The sequence below is a fragment of the Cicer arietinum genome, chromosome 4 (assembly GCF_000331145.2).
Source record: "Cicer arietinum cultivar CDC Frontier isolate Library 1 chromosome 4, Cicar.CDCFrontier_v2.0, whole genome shotgun sequence".
Classification (NCBI taxonomy): Eukaryota; Viridiplantae; Streptophyta; class Magnoliopsida; order Fabales; family Fabaceae; genus Cicer; species Cicer arietinum.
Genome location: NC_021163.2, coordinates 6,102,272 through 6,117,925, shown reverse-complemented (window position 1 = coordinate 6,117,925; position 15,654 = coordinate 6,102,272). Strand labels below are relative to the sequence as shown.

Here is a 15,654-nt window from a genome sequence, read left to right as displayed (position 1 = left end):
GCAATTAGATAATTTAGTTATTTAAGTTATTGTTTTAATTTGTATATATCAATAATGTAAAACTTTTGTATACATACATTCAATTAAATTATTTTATGATGGCACTTTTTTATGTTAGTTACCAAATTATCTCTGCAAATATCTATTTGACATTTTTTATTTAACGTATGTGTAAAACAATTCACATTGTCTGTGTATATAAATTAATATATATATATATATATAATTTATATTAGTTGAACTTTTATTTTCTCTTTGAGACATTTAAGATTCTTTAATTCAACTTCATAGTCATGGTGGAACATATCCTCAGTTAATGTGTTTTGAGTCATAAAATAATTTTTGAGATTTAGAAATTGGGTATTTAATGAAAAATTGATAAAATTTAAGGAAATTTGCAAAATGTAATGTTATGGTTTGAAAAGGAAGAAAGTGTGATATTTTGATGGGGAAACTTTAAGTATAAAATTGAATAAAACAATTTAATCCATTCAATTGGTTAAAATTTTGAATAAATAATGGGAGTTTGAGATATTTAAATAAATAAAAGTGACTTTAAATTTAAACAATCGAAGAATTGATGGCTTAAATTCACTCAAAAAAATACTGGGAACAAAATACACACTTTTTAATGAATCCTATTTTTGAAAGTCATCTTTTAATATATTTTTCAATAACTTTCTTTCCTGAATCCACACTTAAGCCAAGTTTTGCCTACCCTTTTCAAGATGAAAAGATGTCTACCATGCTACCCTGTGCACTTGCACCCGAACACAATTGCTATCTCATCTTCATGAGACACGTTTGATTCATGAAAGACAAATCTCTAATGCTCAAAGCGTTAAATTTTCCATGCAAGAAACAACATAAGAATAATCTAATTCAAGGCAAAGGTGGCCAACTACAAACCCTGCCCCTTGATGAAGTGATAAATGGCTGTATGCGCATCCTCGGCCACTCTATAAACCACACAACATTCTTAATAACGATTACAAACTCACAGTACAATCTAGTAATTTTCTGTGACCTTTACTAGTTTAAATTAGGCAACTGCATAACCATAGGGCATTGTACAAATTTTTGGGCAAGGTGCATATAAGACAAGACTTATCAAGTTACAAACTAACAATGTAAACTTCAAATAGTGAGATGTTTTCCGTTATACCTCTTACAGAAACCGCCCAAGGAAAGCCTTAATCTCGTCAATATATGGTGACCGGGTAGGAATTATATGACCGCAGTCATGTTCAATGATCACAGAACAACCGCTGTCATATAGAGAAGCAAGGTCCTTGCTTGCTTGGTTGGCTATCTGTCTGTCTTGACCATGTTCATTACCAAATATATGAAGAGAAGGGCACTTGATAGGGCTATACTCCATCTCCTTCAATTTGAGAGCAAAGCCAGAGCACAAGACAACAAATTTGAAGTCCATTTTACCTTTTAGCTTTTCTTGTTGTGATGAGATTATGGCAGTCATTGCTGCTCCCTGTGAAAATCCCAAGATTCCATCAAACGGCCCTTCTTTGGAGAACGCATTCTCTAAATGCGATAGTGAAATGTCATATCCAGCAGTTTGCTGCTGGTATTGAAGTGGATCGAATGGACCATCTGCTACCTTCCAATCAACACCATTACTTCCATCAAAATTGGGTGCCACGAACCATGCAAACTTCTTCTTGCAATTCTCCAAAGGCGGAGGAGGACTAGCTGGCAAAGAGGATAATGCACCATTCACATGAGCCATTGGCACGGGTGTTTGATAAATGAAGGGCACTTCATGAGGTGCGTCTATAAAAACAAATTCAGCAATTTTCTTGAGTTTTTTGGCTAACGATGCTGTTCTTCCCTTAAAGCTGGAAGCATTCTGCCGAAACCCATGCAAACATAAGATTCTCAGTTTTCTTGAGGTTGTTACGTCTGAAACATTATTCATTAGGATGTTAGGAATTGCACACTTCTGGTAAATTATAGATGGGTTTTCAATTTCCAACAATTCAGATTTTAGGAGACTTGAAAATTTTCAGTACACTGCAACAAATGTAAAATTAACAATCAGTAACTTTAAATTTGATTAAAAAGCACGTAAAAGCAAAAATTGTTTAAGAAATATGGATCACGGACCTTACCATCTCCCCTAGGCACTTGAGCCAACAGCATAGTATCTGAAGAAAAATTCTGGAACTCAACACCTTGCAGTGACTTTTCTGAATCATCATTTTCAATTAACTGCTTTGACCCAACAGCCTTGCCCTGTTTTTGGCATAGCTCACAAACGTACAGTGCAGATTCATTCTGGTAGACCACAATAACATCAGAAGCAAGAAATCAAAACAGCAAAATATCTAAGTAAAGATAGTAAAATACTAAGGGAAGAAGGAATGTATTTTATAGATTAGTACTTCAGGATCAGGAATCTAGTTAAACCAAGTTTTAGGGGCCAAGGCTTCAGCATAAATGTTACTCCAATGCAATTATGCAACCATGATTGATGCTCAACTTTGATGATGCTAATGAGTAATGACCTAGTAAATGGTAATAGCTGGGGGCTTATGCAATCAGCTTGTTGAGAAAATTTCAACTTTTTCCTAATAACAAACTTAAGTTCTTGAGTACTATTATTATCTAGAACCAATTACAAGTAAAAGAAATCAAAAGCAACACTCGCGTTAGGCCGGTTTGCAACAAACAAAATCAGAACCAAGCTCTTAACTATAATTTCGTGGGAACTTCATAAACTAGTATATATAAAAACCAAAAACAATTCTTAGTTTAGTTCTCCAAAACAGCAGTATGTTTGAGGCCACTAGATTCAGTATATAATTTCACAATATATTAACAACTCACTTCTATTTCCTTTTATTCCCCCCTTCTGACTCCTTCAGAATAGTGAGTTTTTAGTTGAACGAAAACAAAAGGTGGAGGCACGGAAAATATAACAGATCATACCTGGCAACTATGACAAACCAAGACAAGCATTCTGCAATAAGTACATCTACAGCGTGAAGAGTAATCGTCAAAGGAACAGCGACAAATAAGGCAGGCACCAATTGTACTAGCATCTGAACCTCCAACTGATATCCTATAGCCACAAGAAATAAAATAAGGATTCATTCTATCCAATTGTTGCAACAGCACCCCAATAATAATGTTGACCAGGTTTCAAGATTATTCACTACCGGATAATCTCAGTAGTGTACATAGATATTTATTCCATCATTGCATTGAAATCCCCAAGTTAAATGATATTGGAACGATATTTACTATTAAATATATAGGACCAAGTTAAATAACCAGTTCACAAATTAAATTAGTCATATAAGGTTAACCACAACAAAGATCCAAAAACAATTGCTATGTTATGGGCTCACAGCAAGCCATAGCTCTAATAATTTCATTTGCAGAGCTTTGCCTTAATATAATATCAATATTCCAATCCTGACAGGATAACAAATTATACATACAGATTCATGCCAAAAAAGAAATTTGAGAATTTAAGACATACCGGTGATCAAAAACAAAATTCTTTCCTTTGAAAAAACCACCATCTGGGAATTGCTCCAAATACCGTTGTATACCACCAAATAACTACAATTAAAAAAAAAAGTTACAAGTAATATTGGCCATCAGCATGAAGACATTTTTACTATGTTTAATAACAAATAACAAATTTTCATATAAAAGTATAAGCTACCACAAGATTTCAACACTCAACAGTCGTCATCAAGGTCATCACTACGACTGACATTATGTCTGTTTTGTCATTCGTGTGTTCCCAAATGCAGTTATGTTATAATTTATAAAGCATGAACATAATATGAATATGATTCTATGATATTAATCAAAATTTCTTCTTGCTTTCAAATAAGGAGTAGGTTAGGAGTTTACCTGAAACACATTCTCAAACCCAGCACCTTTTGACTTAATATATGCCGATGCCATTTCACACCTGATTCCACCAGTACAATACCTGTAACCAACAAGTGAAATTACACACAAGTAATTATAGGTTACTCAAATATAAAAATAACAGTGTAATGGAAAATACTACCTCCCTTCCCCCAATCACTAAATAAATATTTACTAGAACATATTAAAATAGGAAAGACAACAGTGAACCAAAAATTACCACCAAAAAGTTTAATGGAAGAACTCACATCAGGATATTTTTGCCTTTCAACTGCTCACTCTTATCATCTATCCATGATGAAAAATCGCTGTACTGCCGAACTTGCGGATCCAAGGTTTCAACATTTGGTGCATAAAATTTTCCAATTCTTGTTTCATACAGATTCCTTGCATCAAGTAAAACAAGCCCGTTTTCCATAGTCTCCTTATCTACAAAAAGGACGGAATCATACAAAATATTGTTCAGATTTCAAAACAAACTCTCCAAGTAATATAACTTAATTCAATGTAGTGTCTAGACCTACGTAGCACCAACATTTAAGATTTAAAATGTCTACGGTGTCCAAAACCGACACAATTGTATTTGAATCACTTCTATTTTATTAAATTATTTTACGTGTCTATGTGTTAATGACTGTATCATCTCCGTGTCTGTATTAGTGTTTCCTATGTCTAGATGGTCAAATAAATGAGGAAAGGAATAAACATGTCAACACAGAAAAGGTGACAAGGACAAGCAAATTTGAAACAATATAACGAATGAAAAATCCAAAAATCAATTATATTCTATGTCAAGTTATAGCAACTTACTAGCATTGTGAAGAGTAGAATGGAACTCAAGTGCAGATAGATGTCTTCCAGCATTTGAGATTTCAGGTGACTTTAATAGTGGGTGAGAACTGAGAGTAACCAGTTCCTACAAAGTATAAAAAAATCCAAGTAACAGACTGTCTGGATTGGCATATTCAGTTATTTGAACTTATCTACAAACATGAGTATTTTTTAAACCATTTAAATGACATGTCTATAGGTTGGTTTTAACTTATTTTCTTAAGCACTCTGGAATAGCTTATGAAAACGGTTTGATTTTATTGTATAGAAATAGCTTACACATACAGCAAGTTCTATGTTAGACCACCTATCAAGTGGTCCACCAAATACAAATGTTTCAAAGTCATCTGAAATTCTAACGGCGATTGACAACACTGTTCAAAAGTATAAGTTAACAGTTTTCCTTGTCTACAAACGACTGAGAAGGTGACCTGATTGATGTCAATTTGACGAGTTGAGTTTTGAGAGACATTCGGTTTTTTCTTATTTTTTATCTATCCAACTCGATCCAATCATTGTCTCAGGTCTGTAAAGACCAAGAGAATCATTAACTGATGCTTCCTAGAGTGTCGAGAAGTATCGTCCATAGTGGTTAAAGTTTAGACCAGTCTACGGTATCATAGGTGTTTATGGTACATATAAGCGCTTAATTAAGCCAGTTATTCAAACACCGTTTAAGTATAAAACAATATACTAGTACAATTAAACATGGATTTAAGCAAAAAGCAATAAAATATGAATAATGACCTTGACGATCCGAATAGAGAGAGAAGTGAAGCCGCACTCCTTAGCAACGTCGTCGTTTAATGGTTGATGACAAGCTGCAAGTTTGAAATCAGTGCCATGAAATAAGGTACTGAGCGCGTTGAGGGCTTCGATGTGTCGTTGCAAAGAGGATAAGCTACCACCAACCTATGTTGAAATGAAAGAGAGAGTGAGATCAAATGAAAGGAGATAACTAAGAAGGAGAGGGGAATGGGGGTTTATTTTCTTACGGTGACATTGACGCCGTGGGAAGAAAGACGAACACGACCGAGGAGGTTGAGAGAGGAGCAGTTGGAGCGGTAGAATGTGAGGAGGTCGTTGAGGTTGGGAATATCGACGTACTTGTAATAGAGAAGAACGCCGTATTGGCCAGTGTCTTTGTTGTCGTTGGACATGGCTTCGGAGTTGAGGGTTTATGGATCGCTCTGTTGCCGCCGGCTCAAAGGGAGGGGAGGCGCTGTTTTCGACGTTATCATACATAAATAAGTTTTTTACATTTTATTTTAGCAACAACAAAAATTAAAAGAATAAATTGTTTTACACTAATCATGATACTCTTTAATTAGTATAATAAGTTTTACACGCACATTCCAATTTTTTATAGTTGTGAATATTTAAATTTAAATTATCAACTAACTATTTATATTTTTGAGATATAATTAAATTTAAATTAGCAACTAACTATTTAAAAAATGAATATTTATGTCCAAATGATGTCAATATTTAGATTTAAATCCATTTTTTATTTATATGTTTTGCTCAAATAATATTGGTCTTTATATTGTTTTCCCTGCAACTTAGTTTTTTTTATTTTGAAAATTTAAAAAATTTATCCAGCTTCCAATATGATTGGTAAGACAATTTAATAACATGGTGTGGCACTCATATTATATTTAATTATTTAATAGTATACTTTTAACAAAGGATTATTTATTTAATTTATATTTTAAAATAACATAAAATCCATAAAATAAAATAAAAAGTGAAGATAATAAAATCAAGACTAAAACATAAAATAAAAAATAAAAATAAAAATAATAAAAAGAAACAGGATCAAATAACCCATATTACTCCCCAAACAATGACAAAAATAAAATTTATTTTCCTCGCTTGTTCTTTATAACTTACTTTTAATATTTGGGGTTAGTTTTAGATTTTTTAAAAAGGAAAAATAATGTAAACTTTGAGGTTACTATTATGTTTTAAAAAGGTTTATGTTTTAGGTTAGAAAAAATTATATTTAGGTTTAATGTGTTATAATTTTTATAACATAAATTAAAATGAAAATTTATTTTAAAATAAAACAAATTTGTAATGATGTAAATCAAACAAAAAAATTTACAAAAAAACAATATAATTAGAAGTATCAAACACATATTTAAACCAATAATTTATATGCATCTCATATTTGTTATGTATCAATAACATATATTTGTCAACTATATTTATATTTATCAATAATAAATATTTTATCATGTGATCTTTTTAATATTTATCGTTGATATATATATATATATATACATATATATATATATATATATATATATATTTATATTTATAATAAATATTTATCAATTATAAATACTTTTTCTATGTTTTTTTATATTTATCAATAATAAATATTTTTTTTTTCATATTTCCTAGGTTGTTTTTATTTATGAATGGTAAATATTAGTCATGTGTTTTTTTTAATATTTATCTGTTATAAATATTTATTTCATATTTTTTATATTTATAAGTGATAATTATTTACTCGTAATTCTTTTAATTTATCAACAATAAATATTTGTCAGATATTTTTTTTATTTATCAATGACAATTATTTTTTATGCATCCCGTAATTTTTTTTAATATTTATCACTGAAAAATATTTGTTCGGTGATATTTTTATACATCAATAACAAATATTTATCTCGTATTTTTTATATCTATGATTATAAATATTTTCCCATTTTTTAAATATTTATCGGTAAAAAATATGTGTTCCGTATTTTTTTATTTATCAATAACAAATATTTGTCATATGTCTTTTATGTTTATTAATAATAAATATTTATCTCGTATTTTTTATATTTGTCAATAATAAATATGAGTTTCGTATTTTTATGTATCAATAAATCTTATATTTATCCCGTGTTTTTTTATTTATCGATAACAAATGCATGTCTCATATTTTTTAAAATATCAATAAAAATATTTCTCACATTATTTATATTTGTCAATAGTTTTTTTTTTTTTTTAGTATCAGTGACAAGTATTTTTTTCATACTTTTTATATGTCTCAATCACAAAAGCTTACTATAGAACATTTTAATATTAATTTTTGTTTTTAAAATTTTAACATAAGAATTCATGCTTAATTTTTTTAAGAATGAAGAACAAAATTATTGAAAGATTATACAAGAAAGAAGTTAACAATATTTAAATTTTGGAAAGGAGAAATATAATGAAAAAGGGATAAAAAAATTAGAGATAAAATAAATAGTTCATTGATTAATAAATAACGTGATAGATAATCAAATATATCAAAGCAGTAAATAAATATTACGATACATAAAGAAATGTGTTAAACTACTATGTTATTAATTTTAAATGTGTCTATAGATGAGATAAAAATAGTACAATAAATTTAATTATATCATATTTTCAATATATATATTTGATCACTAAAATTATTATAATTAAATAAATTATAATTTAATAATATTTAATTTATTATAAAATAATCAGGATTTAATTTTATTATTTTTTAATTATTTTTACGTGTTAAAAATTTTTATATTTGATGAATTTATAATGCGATGATAGAGATATTCAATTTATAAAAAACAGAAACTTCGCTAAAAATTAATATTCAAAACTAAAATTAAAAATTTTAAAACTCAAAACTAATGATGATTTGAATTTTACGAAAAACCACTCGGAATATAGTTTAAGTTTGTGTGACTTTAGTCGCTAATTTTAAAAAAACGAAAACTGTTTAAAATTTAAATTTCCCTCCCAAAAGAAAAAGAACTTGAGACCGTTCATAATTTTGTCTTGTTACTACTAAAAAATTATATGCTTGCAATTTGGTGTGATTGCAAGCTGTTTGGATTGAACGTTTGTTACAATGTAACTGTCCAACAATATTATTATAACACTTACTCACTTAGCATGTTTGAAAAGAAGAAGAAAAATTCCACATGTAAGCTGGCGCAATTAATGCCGGCAACCCGGATTAGCGTACACACAGCAGCTACTTTGAGTAAACAATCACTGATTTTTCTGTTCTAAGTTTTGAAATTCGTAAAAACTAAAACCAAATTTTATGTTTCAGTTTAGAATTTTATATTTGAATGTTATTTTTCAGTTTTAAATCAATTTCCACCTTAATAAATTTTAAAAATAATTATTAACAGATAAAATAATGATAGTTACAATTTATAAATTTTTTAAAATTACATTGTTTATGAAAAATACTATTTAAATAATAAAATAATTTACTAATAAATTTAAATATAATAATTAAAGTGGTCGTTGCAAAAGTGAGAATCCACAAGTGGTGGTCAAAAAAGTAGTCAAAGTGACTATTAGTGGTGGTTGATAATGTTCACCTTGAAAGATAATGTAGTGGTAAAAGTGGTGCTAGACAAATGGTTGATAGAGAGGCTAGAATGGTGTTAGACGATGGTCGAAATAATATATGGATGGTAGTTAAAGTGGTGGTCAATGTAGTTAAAATGGTGATAGTGGCAATCATAGGTGTGTTTTATCTAGGTGATTTGTATGTACATTTAGTTGTTTTGTTCGTCGTCTTAATATAATATTCATCTGATTTAAATTGATATATTAGTTTTGATTTAGTACAAATTCAAACAATTATTTTGATATTATCAATATTAGATATCTACGCGAATGGTTATTCTAGACATTTTTTATTTGAATAAATAAATATAATTTATTTAATAAAAAAATAAAAACATACAATAAATTTAATAAAAAGAAAAGATAAAATAATTATTTTTGACTGCGTTTCAACTGCATCAACACTGATATAAAGATATTTAAGTTTGATATTGAAATTCTCCACACACAAAAAAATAATAATGTTACTAAGTTTGTAACAAAAAAAATAGAAGTACTAGTATTACTAGTTAGACGGGAGTGAGTAGCGCAAGGTGAACAAAATCTTCCAATAAATAACTGAATCCCATCCCCCATGCTTATTTTATTTGACACAAAATAGAGGAAAGGAAAGAATGACATCAGTATTCCGTTGGGTTATGTTGAAGTTATCAGTGACGACGCGGTGGTCGGAGCTCATGAGTATCTCCATTGTGGACGAGTTTTTGTGGGGGATCGTGACGGCGTTCGAGTCCGTTGCTCTTGTCTCTATGCTTTGCTTCTTCTTCTTATCCTACGGCTGCACCATCTGATCTCATTAACAACACCAACAAGTTGTTTTCCAGTGAAACCGATGCATGTGAATCTGGCGGCCAACTATTTATTCTATGACTTGTTTTTCCCTTTCTTATTCGTATTAGGAGGATTAGTCTTTTCATTTTTTTTTTATCTTGTAATCGTAAATTTGGATAGTGATAATAGAAAATGATTCACACCAGCAATGCTTAAAATTGTTGCTACTATGGGTTTGAGTTGTTCTCAAAATTTTGATGACAACTTTGTGCGCTTTTCAATACTGTATTATGAAAAACAGAAGTGGAAAACAGTGTTTGAATTTGTCTCAAACCCTCAAAACCAATTTCTAATCCAGATGCGTCGTACTACTTTATTTTTGAGATTCGTGGATTTTAGGAGGGATCTCGATTGGGCGGACAAGACAATGTTGAGGAAATCTAGGTTTGTTTGGATGGGTGGATCTATGCTATAGGGAGTACTTCAGCAAAGAACGAAGTGGTCAAAGCGAGCTAACTCAATGTTTAAAGCGTGACCTCACTATTCACTAAACCACTCAAGAGTTTTTTGTACGTCAAATTTAAGAGTTTAATTGGTATTTAGTCAATTTTTTTTATTAATTGGTGATTAAGATTTATTTAAAGAGCATTACTATTTCTTTATGAAAAAGAAAAAAAAAATCAATAAAATATGATGTTTCACAGATTATAGTGTTATATGGTATATAATGACACGTGTCATTTTTATCTTTATTGTAAAGATTCTCTTGTAAAAATCAATATTGTCTTTATTTAAATAATAGACCCATTTTAATAATTTTTATTTTCATACACACTTATCATACGTGGCATATCAAATTATCAAATAAATAGTTGAAATCATAAATTTTACTTTCTTAAGTCATAACTTAACAAATAAATATTGAAACGATTAGGTTTGACATTTTGTCTAAGGTTCAAATTCGGGATCTTGTGGTTATGTGTGAGTTTACGGTGGTATTTATTATATCTTCTACAAAGAAAAAAAAAATTCAAAGTATTTATCTACTTTCTATGGAACACCATGTTTTTTTATTGTAAAAAAAAAAACTAGGAGAGTTTGGTCTCGAGTGTTGTAAACTTGTCCACAGATTCACTATTTTCAATTTTAGTAACATAAAATGTGTGTTTAATTAGCTAAGTCAAAATGAAAAGAATAATAATAAGAAAGTGGAGATTAAATTGCGATTTTTTATTTTATTTTAATCCGTGCACTTTTAAGTTAATACCCTTTCTAAAGACAACTTTTTAGAAAAATATGGAGTGGTGTTAAATAAGAAGATAATAAAGATCATCCTAAACAACTTTTCTTTTAATCAATGTAAAATATGTATAAATTTGTGGAGATAAAGAAATAATAAACGAGAGATAAATAGACGGCACATAAATATTTTTAATGGTTCCTCCAACCAAACAATAGATTACATTGAGTACTCACATTTTGATGAGATTTTTCTCTCTTGAGAACATTATATTCTTCAAAGTTTTTCTTTGATCAAACTGGATCTCTTACAATCTATAATTTCTCAGCCACATTACACTCACAACTTATTTTCTGGAGTCTCAATAGACTTACAACAATCTCACTCAATTTAACTTTAACACGAGAGACCGAGGATATTAAGGAAACAATGCAGGGGTATAATATATTTTTGTGGGGTACATTTAACAATTATTCGTTATGATTAGTGGGCCAAAATGTAAATTTGGGCCGTCATAGCAAGACCTTATGAAAGATCAACATATCGAAACGACGTGGTTTACTATAACAGAACGTCGTTTAGTTTAACGGCGGGGTTTTGAACTCCATATACCCTGGTTTAGCCTCCGGCGTCGAAAGACAAGCAATATTAGGGTGAAAGATCAAAATCAACATGGCCACGGCATGGTTGCAGTTACAGAGAGTCCTCAGAAACGGAGGTGTTAATTCAATCTCCACACTCCCGCCTTCTTCGAATTACTTCTCTTCTAGATCCTTTTCCAAATCAACACCCTACGTTGGTAATAACACTTCTTCCTCTTTCCCCTTACTTTACACCTTTTCTATTCCCTCTTTTGATACTCATCGATTGTTACGTTACAATTTGCAGTCAAGGTTGGAATACCGGAGTTTTTAACCGGAATTGGAAATGGAGTTGAATCTCATGTTGCTAAGCTTGATTCCGAAATTGGTGACTTCCAGAAGCTTCTTGAAACTCGAACACTTAAACTCAAGAAGCTCGGTATTCCTTGCAAACATGTAATACTTACTCCTTTCAAACTTTCTATGCTATTCCGTTATTCTGCATAATTATTTGCTGTTGTTGTTTATTTACATTATTACAATTTACAAGTGCAAGTGTTTTTATGATTCTTCGCCCTGTCTCATACTTAGTAATTTAATTAGTTTTGTATTTCACTTTAATCATAATTATTTCATAAGTCATATATGATAAATTGTGATTTATAGATGGTGCAAAACTTTTTACACCAACCGTGAATCAAAATTAAACTCTTTTGTTTTGCTCATTGTGTTATGAATTGTGGTAAATGATTTAGTCTTGCCGAATTTTGTAATCCTCGTGAATAGTGTAATTTTTTTGCCTCTGTGTATAAAATTTGGGGAATTGGGAGTTAAAATATCTTTTGAATATTAGCCACTATAAGAACTAGGCTATTCTCCTGATAGGATCACCTTTGGAGAAGAAGGTACAACTTATGGAGCAAAAGAATGCTAGTGTAAGAGGGCCTGATAAAACCGTTGGATAGGATTGTTAACTGTTATTAGTTTAAGCCGTGGTTGATTGTTGTTCCCTTTTTTTCTTCTTAATTAATTCAGCAGGCGGGGCTGTGTTATAACTATGGGGTCCATAAATAAATCTTATGACTGGCATTGTAACTTAAAAACAAAACTGGATGACTCTGGTTTTTGTATCTTATGTTGTAACTAATAACGAAATTGAATAACTCTGCCTTATGCATCTTATGACTTACATTGTATTGTAACTTTAAAATGGAATTGGATGACTCTGATTTTTTTTAGAATTATCAAAATCGAGGGTTTTGATGTTAAGATCATTAAAGGCATGCAGAGAGTTTAGGACTCTGTATGTTGCTTCTCGTGTCTTACAAAATAAATTGTCGTAGGCATGACAACACATTCGGGAGCCCTCCCTTAACAATTTAAGCTTTTAATATAGTTGATTTTGACAAAAATATGTTTCTGAAGTATATCTCACTTTTGAAACCAGTAGCTTTTTCTTTTTGGTTCATAGGTGAGATGGTAAATACTATCAGAAACTCACACGCACAACTGCGAAGTCTCGGGTTCGAACCCGGGACATGATGTCCAACCTAACAATATCGGCATTTTGCCACTTGAGTTAGGACTTATGGACACTTGCAACCTTTTCTGGTTAGGTAAAAAAATCCCATCTCAAAGCCTACTGCAATTTTTTATTTCTCCACGCCCCTTCTTGATATTTTATTAAGCCTCTATGCTGGTATTAAATTGCTACAAGAAAATTACACATGTTAGTGCTAATATGGAAGATGGAGGATGAATTTCTCAGTACTATCCCAGCCCGAACCGTTATGGGACCCGCTCTAGGGCTTTTTAAAAAACACAGACTTTTTTATTTTATTTTTTTATTCATCATTAAGGATATTTGAGTCATTTCGCACCCACTTAAGCCCTAATTTCTTCTTCTTATTATTATTATAAACCCACGATGGGGTTGGTTCAACATCTTGATAAAGAAACTGCTTTAATTACCATTAGAACTTGATTTTAATTACTATTAGAACTTGATTTTGGTTATTAAGTATGATCACTCCTTTAATTTTGTGTATTTTGCTATTTTTTTAGTATTTTTGTATACTATTTGTATTTTATGTTTAGTTTATATACTATTTTTTGGCTTCGCAATAGCAGTCGTCCTGCTATCTGTCCGGCGCTCCGCTATCTTAGACTGACAACATAGGTAAACTGTGGATGGAGAGAATTCTACTTGGAGATGGAAAAATAACATAGAAAGCACTATCTCCCAGAGTAGGAATATCTCTCTACTGACATAAGAATAATTCTGCTGCTCAGTCTCTCTTACTTCGTGCAAAACCTGCCATCCCATTCCATGACTCCCCTGTTTATGCACGAGTACCTCTAATTCAATATTTCTCGCTCCCAATCCCATGCTGCCACCTATCCTGTTAGTTATTTGTGCATCCCACATTTCCTCTCCTACCTCCTTAACTGCCATCTATCCTTCACGAGCTTCAATTCCTTCTCCTTCCTTTCCTATTTTACTCCCTCTATATAAATGCTTTATAGGCATTTCATGTACTCATATGCCCCATATTTATTCTGCAGGTATATAATTATATCACCAGCAACTTAGACGTCTATAGCCATATGATTTCCATCAATTGCAGCAGGGATAGACTATGAGCTTAATTTACCATTTTTAAATAGCAAGCACAAGAGAATCTTAGAATTAGATGCCAGATTATTTTGTATCTTACAATTGTACATCCAGGATGCATGTGCATCAGATAAGTCTGAGGTCTGTCGTCGACTCTAATGTTGGAAATAAAATGAATCCATGCCATAGCAGTCACTTCTTGTGATACAGTTTTCTTTTTCAATCCCACGACTTGTAGACCGGGACTCCGGGAGTTCAATGAACTTTCCACTTTTGGTAGGATTGGGGTTTATATAATGTTACATTGATTTTAAGCTGACATTAATTTGATTGTTTTTGCCCACATGGCATGCAATTAGCTAATCCACTTGCAAACTTCTCACAACTAGTTTCTGTTTTGCAGAGGAAGCTAATATTGAAATATGCACACAAGTTTAGGCTGGGATTATGGAGGCCGCGTGAGCCCATCAAAGCATGATTAGTTTCTATGTAGTAAGTAGCCTTTTGTTGTGAAAAACCATATTGGAAATGTTTAGCCAGTGCAGATAACAGTTCTTGACTTTACATGAAAAGAGGAAGTCATTGGCTCTGGATACCTCCGATCCTTTTTCATCACATTGACGTTTGTCATTTGCACCAGTCAAGTACAATGGACTTATTTTAGTTTGACTCTTTTTTATTGTCATTTCATATCTCCAGCGATATCATTTCATTTTCTTTTTTAAAGCCAATAAATTCACGGCCTTTTTTGTTTTTGCAAAAAGAGAATTAACTGAGGGCTAGAAGTTCACTTGTGTTGTATCCCATCCTTCCCTGTATGCAGCAATGGTTTTTGTGAGTTGCTTGGCAGAGTTAAATACAATGAATTATCTGAACTTGAATATGTTTAAGTAGAAGCCCATTTGCTAATAAGATTTGAGATGTTTCTTTCAGTTATGGTTCTGATTGACATATGCAAATAATTTGTTATCTTATGAATCAACAACACTTCAATAGCCAAAAATTAACCAAGAACTGAAATTAAACCACTCAAGCATTTTGCCCTCTGCATGGGGCCACTGACACAGCCGACTAGAGAGTAATACCGACTCCGATTGGTTTTGATGGTCATACTGGAGAATCGGGAGCTCGAGCTCATGTACATACCACGACATGCGAGTCATGTTGGAGCACCCTATTGTGGCTCCATCGTACACCGCGAGCACTAAAAAGCCATTGAACCCATATATGTTATTGTCTAAGCCTCACACTTTGTGGATTGGTCTCCATCACTTCGTTATAATAGCAACCAAGTCTTCATATAGCAAAATCAC

At 31.3% G+C, this 15,654-nt stretch overlaps 2 protein-coding genes across 3 annotated transcripts; one reads left to right on the top strand and one right to left on the bottom strand.

Annotated features, from left to right (window-relative positions):
• Window positions 1-827: 827 nt before the first annotated feature.
• On the bottom strand, window positions 828-6,000 carry LOC101505323 (rhodanese-like domain-containing protein 6). Of its 2 annotated transcripts, none has more exons than XM_012714558.3 (9): window positions 5,736-6,000; window positions 5,488-5,652; window positions 4,720-4,825; window positions 4,158-4,338; window positions 3,889-3,970; window positions 3,506-3,588; window positions 2,950-3,082; window positions 2,245-2,295; window positions 828-1,960 (listed from the first exon to the last, which is right to left on the bottom strand). In XM_012714558.3, exons 1-9 carry the CDS (start codon window positions 5,898-5,900, stop codon window positions 1,169-1,171), a joined length of 1,758 nt encoding a protein of 585 aa, XP_012570012.1. In that variant the 5' UTR covers window positions 5,901-6,000; the 3' UTR covers window positions 828-1,168. The 2 variants fall into 2 exon arrangements, with proteins under 2 accessions (XP_012570012.1, XP_004495641.1); XM_004495584.4 differs by having other exon boundaries at window positions 828-1,920; window positions 2,130-2,295; window positions 5,736-5,998.
• Window positions 6,001-11,712: 5,712 nt separating this feature from the next.
• Window positions 11,713-15,031, top strand: LOC101505982 (uncharacterized). The gene is made up of 3 exons (NM_001364908.1): window positions 11,713-11,942; window positions 12,032-12,180; window positions 14,745-15,031. The coding sequence occupies exons 1-3, from the start codon at window positions 11,816-11,818 to the stop codon at window positions 14,817-14,819; spliced, it is 351 nt and encodes a 116-aa protein (NP_001351837.1). The 5' UTR covers window positions 11,713-11,815; the 3' UTR covers window positions 14,820-15,031.
• Window positions 15,032-15,654: the final 623 nt, after the last annotated feature.